The 20,263-nt window shown below is 41.3% G+C and overlaps 1 protein-coding gene across 6 annotated transcripts in view; it reads right to left on the bottom strand.

Moving 5' to 3' along the window:
* Positions 1–20,263, bottom strand: part of RAD51B (RAD51 paralog B) — a 556,279-nt gene that overhangs the window by 109,299 nt on the left and 426,717 nt on the right. For all 6 annotated transcript variants that reach the window (XM_016131216.2, XM_036238433.1, XM_036238436.1 and 3 more), the window contains one exon: positions 14,438–14,541. In XM_016131216.2, the coding sequence (XP_015986702.2) occupies positions 14,438–14,541 (104 nt within the window). The remainder of the gene's footprint in view (positions 1–14,437; positions 14,542–20,263) is intronic.

Below are 20,263 nucleotides of genomic sequence, written 5' to 3'. Positions count from 1 at the left end.
ACAGTGGTTTATGTATGTATGTTTTATGCCAGAATTCATGCATCAATTTTAATCCCTGAAAGAATTAAAAATACCACCCATTTACAAATGGAAAAATTTCCCCCTTTTATTTCTGAGGCTGTGAATCATTCCATCAGCCCCCTTGTAGGCTAATGGAAGAAACTTGGTTAGAAGCAAGAAGTAACAATGCCATACAATACTGGACATTTCAGAGACACCAGAAACTGTATTCGCATTGGTTGGTGTACACCACCTTTCTTTTCATTAAAATCCTACTCTTCTAATGTAAAACATACACCTGACCCTGAGGTCTATGAAGTTCTGTATGTCTCAAACAACCACACAGGTATCCTAGTTAGTGTTTACTATGCTAAAGATTTGGGATCTTCTTAGATACAGCCCACATAAATCGATATAGGATTGGATTCAGAGTTCTCCAAAAGATGGAGTTTCGGCTCTTCCCTGTAGTGATAAAACATGAAGAGTCTTTTAGCAATTTCAGGGGTTTTGTTCCCACAGACTAGAAATGATGATTACTTTCTACTTCTTGGTCCAATACTAAAGAATCTGAGAAGGTACACAAGTATAGCTCCTCCATTTCTACTTTTCTTTGAATGAATGCTTTAAGGCAATAATAGTCTTCATCCTCTAACAGAGGCTCTTCTGAAAAATACTATAAAATGTAGGCAACATATCGAAGTGAAAGCCATGGCCTGTTTGAAGGAATCAATAATGTATTCTCCAGTTGGATGATGCCTATCCTCATATGAATCTCAGAATGATCCAATTAAACCAGTAACGATGGCCTTAGAAAGGATTTATTAGGATTTAGGTCAATCTTAACAATCATTGTCATTGGCCAAAGACGGGAACTGTAGAATTCTTCTTATGGAATTGGAGGTGGAAACTGAATTAGAATCCAAATACACAGCTAACCACGCAACCATCCTGGCCTTTGGAGCTGCTTCTCGGCTCCATGTCATCAGTGCATTCAGAGAATGCCAGCTCCTCTTCTCCGGTGTGAACCCATTAAAGGATGGGGGCCTGCCATGCTTTCAACAAGGGAGGGTCAGGGTCTGCATACATGTATCTAGACCCTGGAACATTTCAACACATTTCTTTTAGAGGAAGTTCTATTAGTTTCAAACCCTTAACCCCCATGAGGCATTATTTCTAGTCATTAAAATGTTTCCTGAGCTTAGATACATCTGGAAAGTTTTGGAAAATCCCACAGGAAGAAGACTGGGCCAAGAGAGCTCCTTTTCTCATGCCATTCAGGAAGCACTGAACAAATGTTTGCCCTCCAAGACAGCCCAGCCCCAAAACCCAACTCTCGAGGCTGGAGAATCACGGTGGACAGAGGAACCCTTTGGGGAATAGAGCCAATGGAGAATATTTGGGGTCTTACATTAACCAGGTGAGACCCTGTTAGTCAAGGTCTATTAGAAAAACAGAACTCACCCCAGGTAGTTTAAGAAAGAGAATTTAATGTTGGAAGAGCTAATGTGTTGGAATAGCTAAAAGGAAAAGAGAAGAAAGTGAGGCAAACCAAAGATTAGTAGCAGTACAAAGCCACCACTGTCCCTAGGGCTGGAGGAACAAAGGAAGAGGCACTGTTACCAGAGCCCAGAGGATGGAATTGCCCAATTCCAGCTCTTTGTGGAGCTGAAACCACAAAGGGATCACGAAGGAAGAACTAATGTTATTGCCTGAGACACTGCTGGAAGCAGAGAGAGGGAGGCGGGAATACATGGCTTCTCCCATACTCCGGCCCTTCGTTCTCTCTCCAGGGCCTCAAACTAAGCAGAACCAGTGAGTGGAAAGGAAGCCAGGGAAATGCAGGTTGTTGGGTCAGTTCCCTGTGGTACCAAGCAGAGCAGGGGAAAGGCAGAGAGAGGACCTAAAAGCAAAGGAACAACTGACTGGCATGTCCCGCTAAGGCAGGGATTCCTGATTCCCAATTTATACATGGAAATCTTTTAGAAAACCTCGAGGCCTAAACTGGTAGTTCTCCAAATTAGCTACTGAATCCTCACCCATGGGCTATAAGTTTGCCAGAATTCACTGAAGAGGGAGACACAGCTATCCACAGGGCCCTCTCCTCCCTGAGCGCTCACAAAGCTGATTCGCATCTTTCACTTTGCCCACCAGGTGATTCCAAACTTCATTTTCCACTCATTCTGATGACCATCGTCCCTTGACAGAAGCCAAGGTTCTAAAAGCAGGAAATAGCACTAAGGGTGAAAAAGAGCACGATGGGCTGGAAGCAATGGTGGTGGGGCGGAGAAAATTTTGACTTGAGATTCTGCGCAATTGTAAGAGATCCCTTTGGACCTCCCAGCTAATTCCTGATGGCAGTCATTGAGGTCTGGGTGGAAGAGTGGAAGCAGCAACACTGTCACATGAGCAGGGAACTAGGCATGTCCCGAGCAGGGCTAGCTCTTGTCTCCCTCCCAGGCCTGCTCGCCCAGCTCATTCAGTGAGCGACAACCTCATCTACTCACTCACATCAGAAATGACTCCTCCATATATCTTCCTTCTGCTCCATCTCAAAAATGGCCTGCTTTGGTTCAGGTTTTTTTTTTTTTTTTTGCATCTTTTTGCAAATCCCTCCAAGTCTGTATGGCAAACTCCTGCCTATGAGAACCCGATGTCACAGTTCTGCTGGAAGTCTCTCATCGTGGCTTCTGAGAGCCTTGAGGATCAGGTTTGATTTGGCCTATCTTTCCTTTCCTTGCTTTATCTTTATATACACACCCCATTGGCCTGCCTCCACCCATTGTACAGACACCCACATAGTCCCTTCTTTGCAGTTCCCACCAGGAAGCCTTTAGTCATACAGCTTCCTCAGCCTCTTTTCTCTGAATCGTTCCCTGACTCTGCCTTCCCTTCTGAGTCCTAACCGTCCAACACTGATGCCCACGCTACTCTGCCACAGTGCACTCAGCATCTTCTCTGTATTTACATGTCTATCTTCCTCTACGAGCTGTTCTCCCTCCACGAGTATGATTTTTCAGGGCCGGAAACTGGGCTTTATTGGACTTCATATTCCTAGCATTTGGCACACATATCTACCCAGAAAAGATATGAAAGTAGAAAAAGAGGATGGAGGGAGGGAAGGATGAAATGAAAGGGAATGTCCAACATAAAGAATACTTAATGGACTAGTCTAGATAAAAACAGAAGAGTTATAAGAGGATTCATGCCTATGGTTAGAGCACACACAAAGGACTATTATTAGAATTACAGCCTCTAGAAGATTTATTGCTAAAGATTTCAAGCTGTAATATATACCATTTCTTAATTGAGGAGAAATATTAGATTTTAAGAAGATGAAAAAAGTGACCAAGACTTCACAGATGCTATGGCAGTCACTCAGCCAACTTGTCTCAGTGGGTTTTCTTTGAAAATACTTGGCCTTTGGACAACCAAAACATGTAATGAGACCCCCTATGCACAGGGGTCCTAGAGATGAATGAAGTCTTTGGTAGAAATATCTGCTGTTTAATTTAAACTGAGATTACAGGCTGGTTCCTAAGAAGGACTGGCCTTCTCAAGTCAATGGGATCAAATGCTGACAGACTGTTAGCAGAGCCAGTCACAGGGATCTAAATGAGAAAAGTCTAAATGAGAAGAGGGGGAGAAGGGTGTAAAAAGGTAAAGCTAGTGCCAAAATGGAACCACAAGTAGGAAATGGAGATTAGTTACAAAGAAAAGCCTCAGATTCCCATGCAGATCAGTATAGAAGAATATGTCTAGAGAGAATACTATATAAATAGCTACAAATAAGAGAACAGGTTAGTATAAGCATGGCTGGTGAAGGGTTAGAGGCCTCATTGGATCTGCTGAAACTGTGTTTTAAGGACGCAACCATAAGAGAACACGGAAGTGCCAGAGTGCTCCCATTTCACTAGACATTGTCTGGATCTTCAGTGGGGTGCTGGGATAATACTTTCAGAGAAGAACAGACAATTCAGAAAGGATTGAAAAGTAAACTATAAAACTGATTATTATGTGGGGAAAGTGCCTTTGCAAGAAAAGAGTAAAGGGATAAATGTCACTTATATGTCATTTTGTATCATCCACGAGGGAAGGGATGCTTTACCTGGTATACCACTGTACCTCCTGCCCCTGCAGGCTTTCACTGGAGGAGGCCATGGACAGGTGGGCACAGGTCTATCCCCTCTGTAGGCCAGACTCCACAGAGACTCTCTCTTTCTGTTTTGACATTAAATGCAGAACACTGAAGCTGAACCCAGAACATGGAAAAGATGCTGGCTGGAAAGGTCAGAACGTGGAAGTTGAGAGATGAAGGGTCAGCACATCCCATGACTAGATGGCAAGATTCAGGGGACCATGTCCCACGGAGCTCATTCTTCCTCAAGAATGCTCTGTTGCCACATAGAGCCATACGGTTATTAGAAATAACTAATTATTTAACAGAGATAGAAAAAGCTCTCTCAAGTCAATGAGTCATTCCACTCTTTGAAGGAAGCATTTCACCTTGTACAGGCATTGAAGGGGGCTGCACCACAGTGGAGAAATGGAGAAATTTTGTGCAACGAGCTCGAAGTAGCATGCATGAATAGTCTTATATTAACATCATTCAATAGAAGATAATGGTTAAAAAACCCAGGGTTGGGGGGACCCTTAGAAGCCAGGTGATTCAGAGTGATTTTTCAATGCTCTATAAACCTCAATGTACTCATTTTTAAGGTATACCTAGTAATACCTATCTCATAGGGTTGCTGTGAGGCTTGAATGAGAAAATGACCACAAGGTGCTTAGCAGGGTAATTGGCAGAAAGCAAACTATTAATAAGTGCTTGGGCAATCGGAAAGCCAGGGCTGTGAAGGCTTTGGGTGATTTGTGCTCAATCCCTCCCAGATATACTAGGTACCTCAGTCCTAACATTTTAAGGTTTATAATGATGTATCTCTTTCTGGAACTCTGACACTCAGAGGATTCTGTTACTTAGAGTCATGGAACATAATTCCAGCTCAACCTCTCATTGCCAATTCTGAGTCAAGGATTCAGAAGGTAGGCAGTGGGCTACAGCCACTGTAGCTTGGCTCTCCAAAGGTGTTCTCACAATCATAGTCCCTCTGGTAACAATAAAACAAGGGTCCAAGACTCAAGCACACATGCTCTTTGTCCTAGATGCCAGAACTCTTAAGCTCTGCCAAGCCGAGAAGGGAAACTTTCAGAAAGAGACCCTCTGTGGAAAAATCTGTGCTTCTAGCATTTGAACTCTAAGGCAGTTGCCAGGAGCCATTGACTGATTTAAAAATCCAGGGAAGGTTATTGCATGTGGAGAAAGGGGCGACAATGTAAGTAAGGAGTGAGTGTGTCAACTCTATGGTAACTGAAAACTCCACATTATTTAGAGCGGCAAGACCCAGGAAAGCTCGATGACTTATATTGCAGATGACAACCACTCATGCACTGGATGATGTTGAACTATCATGAAGAGTTATGGTAACGTAATCAGACTCACATAAATTCAAATCAAATGCTAGGCATACATTTGATTTGTTTTTCCTTATACCTTCATCACGGTAATCCTTTGTCTGCTTCCCATCCCCCTACATCTAATTTCATAAGCTATTAAGATTGTGGAATGGCCTGAGGCCCCACCCCACCTCACCCAGTGCTCCAATCAGGCTGAAATGCAAACTAGCTTCTTACGATGCTGTGACCCTCAAGCCAGAGCAGACGCCTGGAGAGAAGCAGAGGCCGCAGACCCAGGCAGTGCACCACCTCAGGCAACCACACTCCCCCAGCAATGGCAACCAGACTATAAATTCTCAAAGCTGGATCTGCCTCAGCTACATGTGTGACAAACTGTGCTTTTCAAATCATACACATAGACAGAGCAAGGAGCAGTTATGAATCACGGTCACATGCCAGGAGTATTTCTACGGCAAATAGTGGAAAGAGAGAGAGAAAAAGCAAGAAGCAGCTCATCATCTTTTTCCTGACTTCCCTGTCTCAGAGTGGAAGGTGCTGTTCTGATATGTAATTCAGTAAGCTTTGGAGGTAAGCTAAATGACATGACATTCTAGATCTAGTCATCCTTTGGGGAAAATCAGAGAGAAAGCTAATAAGAACCATTCATTGCAAGCCAAAAGAATCATCACTTAGTCAAGACTTCATTTTCCAGCACCTCGTTTTAATCCTAAAAGTTTTTTAAATATGCCTACATCTCACAGAACATGGTACAGCAAAAAAGAATTAAGGTTCTGGAGTTATAGAAACTTGGTTTCAAATCTTGATACTACTACTGAATACAAGTTATTTGGTCTGTTAGCTTAATTCCTCTATTTGTAAAAAGGGAGATAATAAGATCCATGTGAAAGGGTTGTTGTGAGGGCGAACGAAATAATGCACAAGAAAGGATGGACCACATGTCTGTAACCATAGGTGCTCAATACATCTAATTCCCTTCCATCTCTAGAAAATAAAGGAGGCTTAAATTAGCATTGCCTAGAGCATTGGAACTGAGCAACAATGCTCTTCATTACGAACTATGGGACTCTGAGATGGCAGGAAATGGGTCCCCACACAGGCTGCCTCCTGCCTCTTGCCTCCTTTCCTTTACCTCCCACTCTGACACAGACTCGAAAATACAATAACCACAAAGCCTCTCTCATGCTGAGAAGACCAGACAAAAAAGTTGAGCAAACTCCAGTTCTCCCAAACCACTGAACACCTCTAACCCATGAAGATAGGTTACAGGAAGCTCAAGATTTAAGAGTGACCCAAGATAGGCACAAATGACCATCTGCAGGAGAGGGCCAAAGAAATCAGCCCTGTCTGCAGGATGTTGTCTATAGGGAAAGTGCTTTAGTTGGGAAGTCCATGTTCATAGTAAAATTCAACTTGGAAAAATTCACTTTTTTACATGTTTGGGTCCAAGAATTTAAAATGCTGACTTTTTATCTGGTAATTCATTGTAATGTGGGGGTAGGATAGTACCTTTTAAAAATATTTTTCTGCAGAGTTCTGTAGAACCTTTTTATGAACCACCGAAGGTCACAGTAATTTGCGCTTGGGGACGTTTTTTGTTCAGAGTTTGCCTACTAAAAGTTAGCAGAGTAAAGTTAAAAAAGCGGCAGATGAGGAATTGGGAGAATTTAATTCTAGTTGCATTTCTGTTACTAGTTGTGCGACCCTGAGTAAGTCATTCCACCTCAATTGCTAACCACCCTACCCCTCCATAAAATGAAAGGGCTAGAATAGAGTGTGGGTTCAAGGACCACTCTTTCAATGACCACCAGATGCGCTTGCTCTCCCTGAATGGTCATGGGGGCGGGGCCTGGGAATCTTCATTGGTAACAAACACCTGTGGTGCTTTACCTCACTGCAGTTGAGAATCACTGGATGAGATGATCTCCAGAGGGCATCTCTGATGGGACACTTTCGGATCCTAAATGCTTTGTTCAAGTGTAAGTTATAATTCAGTTGATAGTTTCTGTAGATATTGAATCCTTCTTTTCCCTTTGCTTTTTCTAACCAAAGACGTTGACCCATTTTCTTCTCACTCACAGTTAACCAATCAAGGCTAAAATACAACATCCTGCCCAGCCTTCATTCTCAAACGAGCCAAATAAATTTCAGCGTCCTTGACTCTCAGGTCACTGAGTGTCCAAGAGATCTCGTAGCTGTTTCCTATGTTGTTTTCCAACTGAAAACACTTGTCTTCCCCAGTCCGACAGTGAGGTGTTCAATTTGGTTCCAAAGCCTGTGTCTCTTCTGCTTCCTGCAACAGCTGAGATTTCTCTAGAAATCTCTCAGCCACATATTTGCCCTGGTTTACTTAGCAAGTTAGAGCTGGGAGGGTCACTGCATAAGGAGATTTGGGACCAGACAGTGTGTAAAGATAAAACTAATCGCAGCTGGAGGAGAATGACAGAGGTGACAAAATGCTGGCGAAATGAGTGATTCATTAAAGCAGAAGTCACCTAAACACTCTGAGTGGACCCGTCATTTGGGTCCTGATGGTCAGAGATCGTGATCCTCAAAAAGAAAATTAAGACATGGACTGTCTTCCATGAAAACAAGTGTATTCAATTTACAGAAGTATTCTTTGCTTACAGCTACATCTCTACCTTTTGGTGTTAAAGTAACTTTTCCCTTTGGAAGTGGTGGGAACACTTAATTTTACAACTCTGCTTGATAAAAAGAAAAAGACATCTAAAACCCTATCGTGGTTCCCCCATCCATGTTGTTTTGATTTCGATTTGAACTTTTATTGACCCCATAGGGCTCAAAATCACCTAGGAAAAACTGACTCTCGCCCTCAGCAGATGTACATGGTCTGTTACGGCCAAAGCATCTGAAAGGGAGACCCCTATCTGAAGCACAGGAGCAATCGTACTGATGCATCTCTCACTGACAATTTCCAGTGGAAACTCTTCAAGGGAAAGTTTTTTTCTGTTTCAGCCAATTCAGAAGTAGTGATTTTTTTGAGTACATTGACCTTTTTTTGAAGGGAGCTCCACTGAGGTTTTTGTTTTGTTTTCGTAGGTGGTGGGAAGATACTGATATTCTTCTCTCAGCTGTGGAGATAGAAACGGGAAGTGTGCCCCTTGGGTATCCGTGTTGTTCTTTCTCAGAGGGAGCCTGTCTTTATGCTCTGAGTCTCAGCTCGCTGTGTTCATTTGCTCTTACTGCACACTTTCAAGGTAGGACTTCCTCAGGTTCGAATACATTTGCCTGGTGAGCTGAAAAAATAATCATTTTAAAAGTCACCCTTCTGGGCTCCCTTTTGATACATTTTCCCATTCTGCTCCATACCTGTTAGAGTACTTCTGATGAAGAGTGTGTGCAGAGGGCTTAGATTTCGCACTTGAGCAGCTCTGAAAAGGGAGTGAACATTCATACCCAAGGCAATGTACTTGGCTGGGATTCTGTGTTCTCTTTGCTATTTCTGCAGATATTTATGCTTAAAAAATAATTTCTCCCACCCTGGAAACACAGCCAAATTTCTCCTCTGGCTGGATCCAACCACACACAAAAAAAAGGCTCCTTCCCTAAAAACAGCAGATGAGCTGGGGTAGAAAACAAGAGAACAAGCATGATGACCTGGAACCATTTTACAAAGGGAGAGGGGCTCATTTTTGAATGAGGTCAACTAAGCCTGAGTTCTTCCTTGGAGGAATCTGGGAGTAGGAAACACATAACTACAACTTAGGTCAGGGAAAACTTCATCTTCAATGTCTCTCGTTGGGCGTATATGGATGTATGTCTGACATTCTTGACCAAATCTAACCTTCAGATTAGATTTGGGTGAAAAGATTCATCATCTTTACTCTAGTTCTTCAGTCCTCTGTTAAGCCTTTCCAACCACTTACGACTTGCGGGAGATGGCAACGAAGATTGCTTATCCTTCCCCTCAGCCAAAGACCCCGCTCTGCCCTTTCCCTGAGAGCAGCACAGCACCCCTCCCTCGCTCTGCTTGGGTCTGTGTTTGGGGCTCTGGCTTGTTTACACAAAGAAATTCCAACTAGGATTTCAAGGGAATCCCATTGTCCCCAGCAGGCTGATTCTACAAAAAGGTATTACTGTATTCGGTATTCTTATAGTGTTTCTATATAAATATCTGCCTGTAACTGTCAAGATTTGATGCTAACCTTTTTAACTAATAATTAATGATACTTTAAAGGAACTATTAAACTGCCCAACTCAGTTGCTATGATGGAAGAGTGATTCTAAAAAAGCAGTATGTCCTTCTTCCTCAAGACTAGGTTCACATATGGATAAAAAGAGTTTGAAGTGTCAAGCATTGTCCTTACCTCTGAGGGTACACAGTAAGATTCAGTCACAGCCCTCAAGGGGTTCATAATTCAGGTCTTGCACATGCAAGATTAGAGACAAGTGGTAGGTGCAACTGTGGGCGATGGAGGGGATAGGCTGATTAAGGCTGGGGTGTCAGAAAGTCTTCAGAGTGATGGTGTTTGAGTCTTTTAAAATACGAAATGGGCACTGAAAGAACTGTATCACCAGGAGGGAAACACTGAATACTTTTCCAAGATGCAAAACAACCTGGGACTTTGAAAGTCTAAGGGTTCAAGTAAGGATCAGGAGTTTGAGAAGTATTATTGGCTCCTGTCAACGATTTACGCCTCTTGTTAGTCTCTTCCCTCAAGTGTTCTGTAAAATCAGAATGCCTTCTAATAGAAGATGACAATATTGTTATAAAGTTCATTTAAAGAAACCTCCCATGTGAAAATGTCACCTCTTTCCAATTTGTTTAAATAAGAGAGTCATAATATTTATTTCATCAAGGGAGCTTGAAGCTTAGTTGGGATTAATTTACTTCATTACTCTTTCTACGGCACTTAATTTTTTTATAATCCTATATGTGGTTTGTAAGAACAGACTTCATGTGGATTTGATGAGAAACGGTATGAATATTTCACCGAGTTTTTTCATCATTTTTTCAAGTATAACCACCCTCACTCTAGCTTCTCCAGTCCCTCATTATAATGCACCTGGTTACTATGAGAGTTTCCCAAAGGAAGGCCTTCGCCAATCCATTCTGGATGCTGCTCTTCATTAACTGATAAAGGACCTCCCTTTGCTGTAGGGCCCTGATTTTCTCTATGGGTAGTTGATCCATGATGCTCATATAACACCTACTGTTTACATGTTTATCTATTTCCCCAAGTACATTGTGAACAACTATAGGGCATCAGATTACTCATGTTTTGAATCTCTTATAAGTATCTTACCATAGTAGGTAACAGAAAAGAGGTGATAATACAGGTTTGTTAAATGAATGGATATATAACCCTCTGCTCTTATTATAAGCAAAAAACCAACCTGTGTATTCTGCACATGTGACCTGCCCTCCTGGGCTTTTCTTCTTTCGCTGTTCACCCTCACCCCAACATCTTCCCTTTCCTTACTCACTAACCTAATTTGATTATTTCAGGCAGAGATTTTCAAAGTGGGCTACATAGTAGAATATCTTGGGGGAGCTTTACAAATAAAACATTTGTCCCCACCGGGAGAAGTTCTGATTTAGTTGGTTGAGGTGGGGCCCTGGCGTTGCTATTTTGTAAATGCTCCTGTGATGGGTTTAAAGTGGTTTAAAATGATACTCAAGGCCTACCTTCTCCTGAAAAGACTAATGTGCCTCTGATGAGTTTTTCTTCCTTTGGATTCAAAGCAGCTGTTGTTATAACTACTTATTAGGTAACAAATCAAACACTGCCTCGTGATAGTATCTCAGTTTTTTCTTTAACTCCTGCACTTCGTGTCGATTATTCATGAATGTGTATGTTTGTATGCAAGTGTATGTGTATTATTATTTCGATCATTTCTCATACTAGACCAGAAGAAACTTCAAGGTGGAAACTATGTTTTCTACTTCTTTGCATCCCTATGCCATGGACATGGTGAATCGAATTGTACTTTTGGTTATTTTAAAAAAAATGAAACGAACCTAAAACAAAAAATCAAACCAACAACAAACAAACAAACAAAACCATAAAGACCTAGTAGAGGCCATTTAAATACTACTGTAAGAATATGTCTTTGGTAAGAATAAAAATGTTGCAAAAGGGCGGGGCAGGATTGAGGCAGAGTAGGAAAGGAGTAAATAAAAGTCGAATGGAAAAAAAGCTAAGGTAGTCCAAAAGAAAATGTTTCCCAGCTTCCTAAGAGGGGTTTTACAAATACTGAAGCAGAATAAACAAGAGAATTAACTTGGCTTGTGCCCTGATAAGGAGATTTCTTTCTTGATTATATAATTTTACAATGTTTCCAGGGTGTAAAGAAAATAATCAGCCAGGAAGGACTCCTTCCCTTGGACTACATGATTCGGCTCTTGGGTTAATCAGCTTGAAGATCTGCTCAGCTTGACCTGACCCTCTTCCAGCTCTGTGATCTCGGACTAAGAGCCCTGGTGTAGAGCTCAATGCCACAGAAATGGGATAAAACATAATCTTCATTCCATAACCTTGATCCCTTGGTGTAGTGGCCTCCGCTTGCACATTGGGGAAAAAAAGCAAAGGAGAAAAAAGAAAAAAAAAGCTAAAGCTGGTATTTTCTCCTAGTGGCTGGTGTTCCACAGGTCTGCCTACCCTGGAGTGGTCCAGGCATACTCTCCGACTAAGCAGCGCTATAAATTATTTAGAGTATTATTTGGAGTAACTGTCTTAGATAGCTCTAAAGTACTGTTTTGTGCACATATCCCAGAAAAGGTTTATTTTCATATGGCTTCTCTACTTTGTCATGACATAAGACCACAGGAAAGGTTCAGTGAATCACTAAGCACATACTTTGGTAAAGCGAGATAAGGTCATCAGATAGAGACACGTTTTCTATATCAATCTTTATCTTAGTTATTAGGTTACAACTTTAACAACTGGTCCCAAAAGACACACACATTTCTACAGATTAAACATACATTCTTTTGCCTAGGTTGGCCATTTTAACAGTTATCATATTTTACTTAAATTTCTCATTATGACTTGAAATTATGATTCAAAAGCATTTATTTAACTCTGCTCTTGATTGATAGTAACAAGTTATCCTTTGCAGATTAGTTAATACCACTGACCCATCTAACAGGATATGAGTTGATAGATTCATTGATCCATCCAGGCTTTGCTCCTGGTGCTTCTCATGATCAGTAGCCTGCATTTGTCCTTATAAGCCAAGAATCAAGGGCCACCAAAATCCTCCAGTCACCAGAGACACAAAATAATAGCATTTATCTGGACAGCCACTTTCTACTGACACTAATAAAATGGAAATGACTGGTTAGTTTATTAAAACAAATGGAAAAGAAAAACGTGGCTTTTACTTCTTTATTTACTAATAAACACTAACCAGAATCAGCCAAACTAGAATCTAGGAGCCTGGAATCCATGGTACCATATATAATAGACTAAATCACAAAATCAGTAAGTGCCATATAAAATCTAAAACAGAGACAAATTGTAAGTTTTCAAGGAAAAGAGCTAAAGATCCATGAAAATGACTGAATCATCACTGATTCACAAGGACTTTTGCTTTTTCAAATAAAAGTTCAGGTAGTAGTGCTTGACAATCTTTATTGATAAGCCTGATAGCTGCAAATGGGTTTACTTAACAAAATTGATAACCTAGGGTACAAACCAAAGGTTGTTAGATTCTACAGAAATATTTTTGGATGTGTTCCACTGGAAAGAGAAGTAATGGAGTCAGAACCCAGGATACTTGAATCATCAGGGAAAAGACATCGCCGAAGTAATGAGCACACCAGGGCCTGAAACTCAAGAATGTTCCCCTAAATGAAAACAAGCAACTCCATCTTCTCAGAACATGGCTGACTCAATCATCAAGCTGGAATGTTATTTACACAGTCCCAAGCAAACCAAGAAGAATCCTCTCGTCTGTAACCAAGAGCACTCGGAAAGTTATGTCTGGAACAGGCAAAGGCTCATGTCTGTTTGGATGATTCCCGACTCCTTGAAAAAGAGCCAATTTACCTAATGCAGGTAAAGGGCAACAATCCCCTTCCTGCCAACTCCTCCAGAAAGGACCACCAGCATGGCATTTCAAGTCTTTTTAATTAATTATATTTAGCAAAACGGGGAAATCTGGGTTCTGAATTCTGCCCCATCCAACGAATCGGAATAATCTACCCTGTCTTCTTCCTCCTCCTGCTCGTAGGAGAGGTCGTAATGGAACCTGGTTCGCACAGAGGATAAAGTTGAAGTTTGACATCAGGAAAAATAAATTTCCCAATTAGGAAACATATTACTTACCAAAGGGATCTTTTCTTTGGATGTGGAGGAAAGATTAAGAAAGGGGTAGAAATTAACCTTTCTGGATGGAAGGAGGAAATTCTCACTTGAGGCCAGGATAGAAACAATAAATAGGGAGCTCTGAGAAAGTCATCATCCTTTTGGAGGTCTTTCTAGCATCATCCAGTACTTTAAACTACTGGCTTATGAGTTAATGCAAAAGTACCCAGGATCTGGGGAACAGTTTATTCGCTTGGCAAGGTCTTTCTGGTCTCAGGTTTTCAAAGCATACTAACCTTAAGAAAAAGCACCATCGCCATTTAATTTGTACATGAATTATCTAGTACTCAATGAATACCAGCTACGTGAAATAATAATTTGCCCCTTACAGATGGAAAATTTGAGATCTCTAGAAGTGTGAACCTTGGTCACTTATAAGCTATTGGCAAATATCAGGAGGAATGCTAACTCTCTTGGGTCTATTCTTACAGTTTTCTCCTGTGTGTGACTTGTCTCCCCACTTCATTTTAACTGCTGTTGGGATGGGCAGGGATGCTGGTTTCTCTACTTAGCCCCTGCTGGTGTTGGCCCAGGACACACAACGTGCCCAGTGCTTTTAGAAGATAAACACTGGGATTGTTAGGTACGTCTTGTTTTTGACCTTGACAGTCATAGAACATTGTCAAAGCACTTACCTGTCTTCTCTCTGAACTGAGGTATTGGAATATTAGCCGAGTATTCACACTGTGGCTCCACGTGTTTCCTAGTGCAGCGGTCACACAGCTGGATCCGGAAGTGCCTGAAATGAAGCAGGGCAAAACTAGGATTCCAGATACCCTTTCTTGTGATGGCATTTCACATAAACAAAAGTCTACTCATTGCTCATTGCTCAGAGAGTACTCAGGGGCTCAGTTCGTTACCACAGAAGTTGATGGATTAGAGAAGGAGACGGGTTCAGGGATATGAGACTAAAAATAAAAGCCAGCATAAGTTTCCTTCGGCCTCAGTGAAAGTGACTACTACTGGGCTTAAAGCTAAGAGTGTTAATAACAATAAGAGGCTGCATTTCAAGGCAGCTTGGAATTGTTGCTAATAATAAATCAAGCCACTCGGCATCCATGGTAGAAAGGAATAATGCTACCATATAGAATTAGGGCCGGTTATGAAATAGTATTAGTTTAATAGAGTTATACGACATTTTTTAGCTTGATAAGAGTTTTAACTCAATTTTCCTTATCAGTACAGAAATGGTGGCATATGCACATAGAATTTCTTTGCTCTTCCGACCCTGCATGCATGCGTGTGCACACACACACACCCAGAAGAGGAATGTGGGAGAGCTCAACATTTCATATCTCTGTATTAGACATCCTTCTCCCAAGAGAAACATTCTTTTGCCTTCCAAGACTTTTCTAAAAGGGGGAGGATGTGAAGTAAACTATCTGAGTGTCTAGCTGGCTCCACATCGTATTTCAGCTACTATCGTACATCTCCAGAGCTTTACTGATGACTCCTGACATCACCAGGAGGAAACTTCCTGCTCACCTCTTCTTCCTCTTGAGACGCGGCCTAACAAGTTCCACCACTTAATAGCCAGCCTTCGCTATCACATCTGGCCCATCCGGAGGTCCCTTCTGAACTCCTGTGCCCACTTTGGGCCTGGGCCATGGGAGGGATCCTAGTCTTAGGAGGTAGGCACAGTGGGGCATTTTAGCCAGCCTTGTATCCTCAAGATACTATCCTTCTTCAATGAGGAGTCAAAGTACACAGGGGTTGAAGTCTACTGAATCGGTTAAAATGAGGCCTTGAGTTTCTTGTCTGTTGCCTACTCACTGTATCATCTGATTTTCACCCCTCAAAGTGAAGTAGGCCTCTTTTTCTAGACCAGACATCTTTAAGGGTAATCGACCAACTTTGCATGACCCTAAGCAGATGATTGTGGTTCAGTGGTTCAGTGGTCCTAGGCTGGAAGTGATTTTGTTGGTAATGTCAAAGTAGGAGTGCTACTGGCATATAGAGGGCCAAGGTCAGTGATGCTGCTAAACTTCCTAATGCCCAGGAATTATCTGGCCTCAAATATAATAGTGCTGAGCTTGAGAACCCTTAGGTTAGATAATACCAACCATATATTTTCTCTGGTTCAAGAGGTACAGGAATGCATTAGATGGAAATCACCGAAGGGGGCCTCAACGAGCCTAGGCATTTCAGACAGAAGGGGAATTTAGCATAGAGGTTCTAAATTCCTAAAACTGGCATTTGAAGGCTCTTCCAGCCTGTGCCCATATGCCTTTCCATACCTCTTTTCCCCCATGTCCCCTTCAAACCAGGAACACCTCTAGGTCAACATTTGTCTTCAACACCACTTCCTACATGCCACTTCCCTGATCGTCACAGAAATAATGTTTTCCTCCTCTAAACCCCCTTACTACTTTCACTCTCTCATGTTATGGCCATTTTCTATCCTGTGGTATATTACTCGTGTGCTTTTCTTATCGCCCTTAATATCTATTTCAAAAGGAGCCAAATCCATGTCTAATTTAGGCTAGTATGCCTGAATCACTTAACACGAGGTCTGAGACACAGGGGATGTTTAATAAATACTGGTTAAATAGTTAAGAAGTTATTCTTACTAAACATTGAACCATGTTATATTCTTGTTATAGCAGATTTACATTCTCAGTTATATCTTGCTTAGGCTAAAATTAAGAGGTTTACATTTTTCAAGCAAATTCTAGAAGCTTATTGCTTAGATGCCTGCTAAGTGACAGGGTAAAATGAGACTGAGCTTTAAAGTTTGCTAAGGAAAAGCTACATGTGAATAATTAGAAGTTGCTAATTAGTTAAGCACTCAAAAATTTTTCTTGGTACTAACGCTGTAAGAGCTTTCCAGGCCTAGAAGATATTTTCAGAGATCAGAGCCATTTGGCCAGTAGCCACTATTTAAAGAATTCCATGTCTCTAAACCAATGAGAACAGTATTAAAAAGTACCCATCCATAGGCCTGGCTGTTTTCTAGACAGGTAAGCTCGAGTCTTAACTAAGGCCCATGAACGCAAATGAGCGAAAAGTTTCCAGTAGAAACCCTGAGAGGGTAGGCTTGAGGAGACAGATTTTCAGGAGTGCTTACAAACATTAAGCCACCTTCAAGAGCATAACAGCAAGGCCCTGAAAATTAATGATAATAAAAGATAATATTTTTAAAGTACTACATGTTGAGTACGAAGTAAGCCCTTTATATGGGGACCCCTTTACGTCTTGTTTGAACTTCATATCTTAGTTCCATCTTTTCATATCCTCACAACCACTCTGGGAGGTAGGTAATATCATCCCTATTGACAGACTGAGGTGATGAGAGATTAAGTAACTATCCCAAGGTGATACTGTGGGGAAATGACAGAGCCAGGGGTCGAAACCAGGCTGATTAAGTCTTAACTTCTTCTCCAATTGGCCTTCTCCAGGCTCATTATGTCAAATAGCTACTTCGCCAGCCAGGGGGCACCTCAGGAAGGGCCTAAAGAGCCCGAAGACCCATCTCTGGGAAGACACTGATGGAGATGTGTTGAGCATCTTATCACTCATCTAAACTCAGTGTGTCACTCAGGCTCCACATGCAGCTTCCTCTGTTCTGATGTACAGTGATAACCCAGGGCAAGGGGTTTCCAAAAAGATATGCATGCCCTGGCTTGGCAAGGTATTTAGCCTTGCTCAACTGGCCCAGTAGCTGAATTCATGCAAATCAGGTGGCCTGAAACTGACCCGCTCTGGTTAGGATTAGAAAGTTATTAAAAATCTGGTCAGGATTAGAAAGTTATTTCACTTAATAGGTGGGAAAACAACTGAAGGGTGGTTACAGGTGGTGGGACCACTTGAGAGAGAATTGGGAGAAAGGGAAGTGGAGAAGTTGTCAATTACTATAAGTTTGTAACTTTATTTTCAACTGGAAAACTCAGTGGTCTCTTTATGTTTTTTGACTTTCAAGCACTCATATGTGAGGACTGGTATAAATAAATGATCATTAATGCTGTTTATGGGAAATTTAAGGTGGAAGGAATATGCTTACTAGCTGTTCAGAAAAGGTGATTTCCTGCCCAATGACCTAATTAGTCAGGAAATAGATAAGTGAATCTTCTCTATGCTCATTTTAAGCGGAAGTTCTAAAAATCGGGGTGCTTTCTACCTCTCTCCTTTTTGATGGTTGTGATATTTAGACCTGCCAAGGCAGTATGACTTCATTGTACTGGAATTTGGTTGATTCTAATACAAATTAAAAAATCAAATAAATGAACTGGGTTTTGAAAATATTTTCATTATTGGGGATTTTTCATTGTCACAGGATTGAGCCTGTTAAAGTATCTGAATAAACTACATGGAGAAATCTAATTTATTTACTCTGAAATCAGGTCTCTCTAAAAAAGACTGTGGGAACATTCATTCTCCATTCTCTCAGAGACTCTTTTAGATAAGTCAAAGCATGTTCTCTTTCTGTGTTTGCTTACCCATCTGTAAAATGTGAATAATAATTCTTGCCTCCAGGCAACCAAAGGTTCCTGGTGACCCTTAGATGAAATACTTGATATGTATAAATGACAGAAACAACGATGATCAAACACTAAAGATGAAATTCTAGGAAGAAAAGAAGTTTAATCATCATCTTCCATGTTGTTTATTCTGCTAATTATGAGGCAAGCTAGTAAAGTTCAGTAATGAAGTGGTTAAAACAACAGAATTTGAATTCTGGAATCTCTTTCATAAGTGCATGCTATCTTTTGGATCCAATTCCCCACTCCTTTGGAGTGGGAGTAGGTTATGAAGACAAATTTCTCACAAGGCAAGGGACTTTCTCTCTGCTCTGTACACACAGGGTTGTAGTCTTGTGCAATCAGACTGGAGGAGGATAATCAGGTTGCTATGTAGCCTTGATTTCCAAAAAGGTAATGGACCTCTGGTACCAACCTGTGTCAGTACTTACAAGAGGCCTTTTCTTCTCTGAAAATATTTCAATTTATGACTTTTGTGGCTAAGCATCGCTAGGAGGTCAAACTGAATCTCTAGTATATAACATAAAAGTGTCTGCCGTGTAGCAAAAGGGCTAACTTTAAAAGCATAGGCTTTTCCATGTTTTAAAAAAATTTTTTTTTAAAGCATAAACAAAGCAGTGACTCCCAGAATAGGAACAGAGGGGGCTGAAAGGTTCATGGCCTAAGAGGGCTGGATATTCTAGACATTTGGTCCCTCTTGTTCCTTAAGTTGAAAGGCAACTCATTGAGACTAGAAAAAGGAAATTAAAAAAAAGAGACAGAGAGAGAGAAAAGAAAAATATTTTCGGGACTGAAATAAATTCAGGGAAGGAGATGGCATGTTACCACTGGAACAGACTCTTCATCTCGTCTTCATATTCTAAAGCATGTTCTATGAAATTCATGATAGCATATGGCTAGGAGGCAGGCCCATGAAGTTCTATTTCTGATTTAGTTGTAGGCTTTTAGTGAGACCAGGAGGAAGAAAGAGAGTGGCTGTAACAATGAACATTGGAGTAAGCCTTGGTGATGACCAGTTTTTTCACCTTTCCGAGCCTCAGTTTCCTCATCCATGACAGGAAACAGTTGTTTGAAATTATCTTAAAATTTCCTGCCTGTACTAAGAACTTTAAATCTATGGTGTTTTGATGTCAAGAAATTAGTTCCTCATTCTGGACCTCACTTTTTCCAGGAAGTCTGAGAATGCTCTACGCCCCACATTGGCTTGGAATGGCTATGCCCTACCCGATACCCCTATAAGCCTGAAGAGTGTACAGATGTATGGTCCTTTTCCTAGGAGCAGGCTTCTCTTCAGACTAGGCATTTTCTTAGTCTGTCCTACTACTCAAACCTTATAATGGGTAAACACGTACTGGCCAGTGGCCAAGTCCCAGCAAATACAACTTCAACATAATGAAGCTGAAAGATGGGAGTCTGAGTGAAATAGTAAAGATTAGAAAGGGAATATCCTTTACTGATTTCAGTTTTCTCCTGTTAAAGCCAGGCCCGTGGAAGGTGCTGAGCTTCAGCACGTTTTTTGTTGGGTCATTCATTTGAACTGGGGAAGTGACTGCGACTTGATTAGCCCCCAAAGAAAGATGAAGTAGGGAAATATTTAGATCTGCTTCTTTCTAAGTTTCCCAGAGTAGCCTAAACTACCTCTGTTAGTGGATCATTAGCTCTTGTTCTATTCAATGGAGAAAGCCAGAATTTTAGCAACCAGCCTTAAAGAGGATAAATGCGTTATAAAAAATGAAGACTGCCCAGGGTAGACTATTTCTAGAAGAAGCACTCAAGATGACCTACATGCTCCATGAGGCCACAGGGTAAAGGTGTCACATAATAGAGATTGGGATAGGCTCAGATATCTATCCTCCAGCAAAATTAATTTCCTTGGGGGCTTGTGGTTCACTAACTGAACCTGTGAACCAGCTGTATTTAGTGTGCACTCTACTTCCTTGGGCCTCTAAAACTGACAATGGTCTGTAGGTCAAGTTCCAACGG

Source organism: Rousettus aegyptiacus, unplaced genomic scaffold (genome assembly GCF_014176215.1).
Source record: "Rousettus aegyptiacus isolate mRouAeg1 unplaced genomic scaffold, mRouAeg1.p scaffold_m13_p_3, whole genome shotgun sequence".
Taxonomy (NCBI): Eukaryota; Metazoa; Chordata; class Mammalia; order Chiroptera; family Pteropodidae; genus Rousettus; species Rousettus aegyptiacus.
This window is presented reverse-complemented; position numbering and strand designations above follow the sequence as displayed.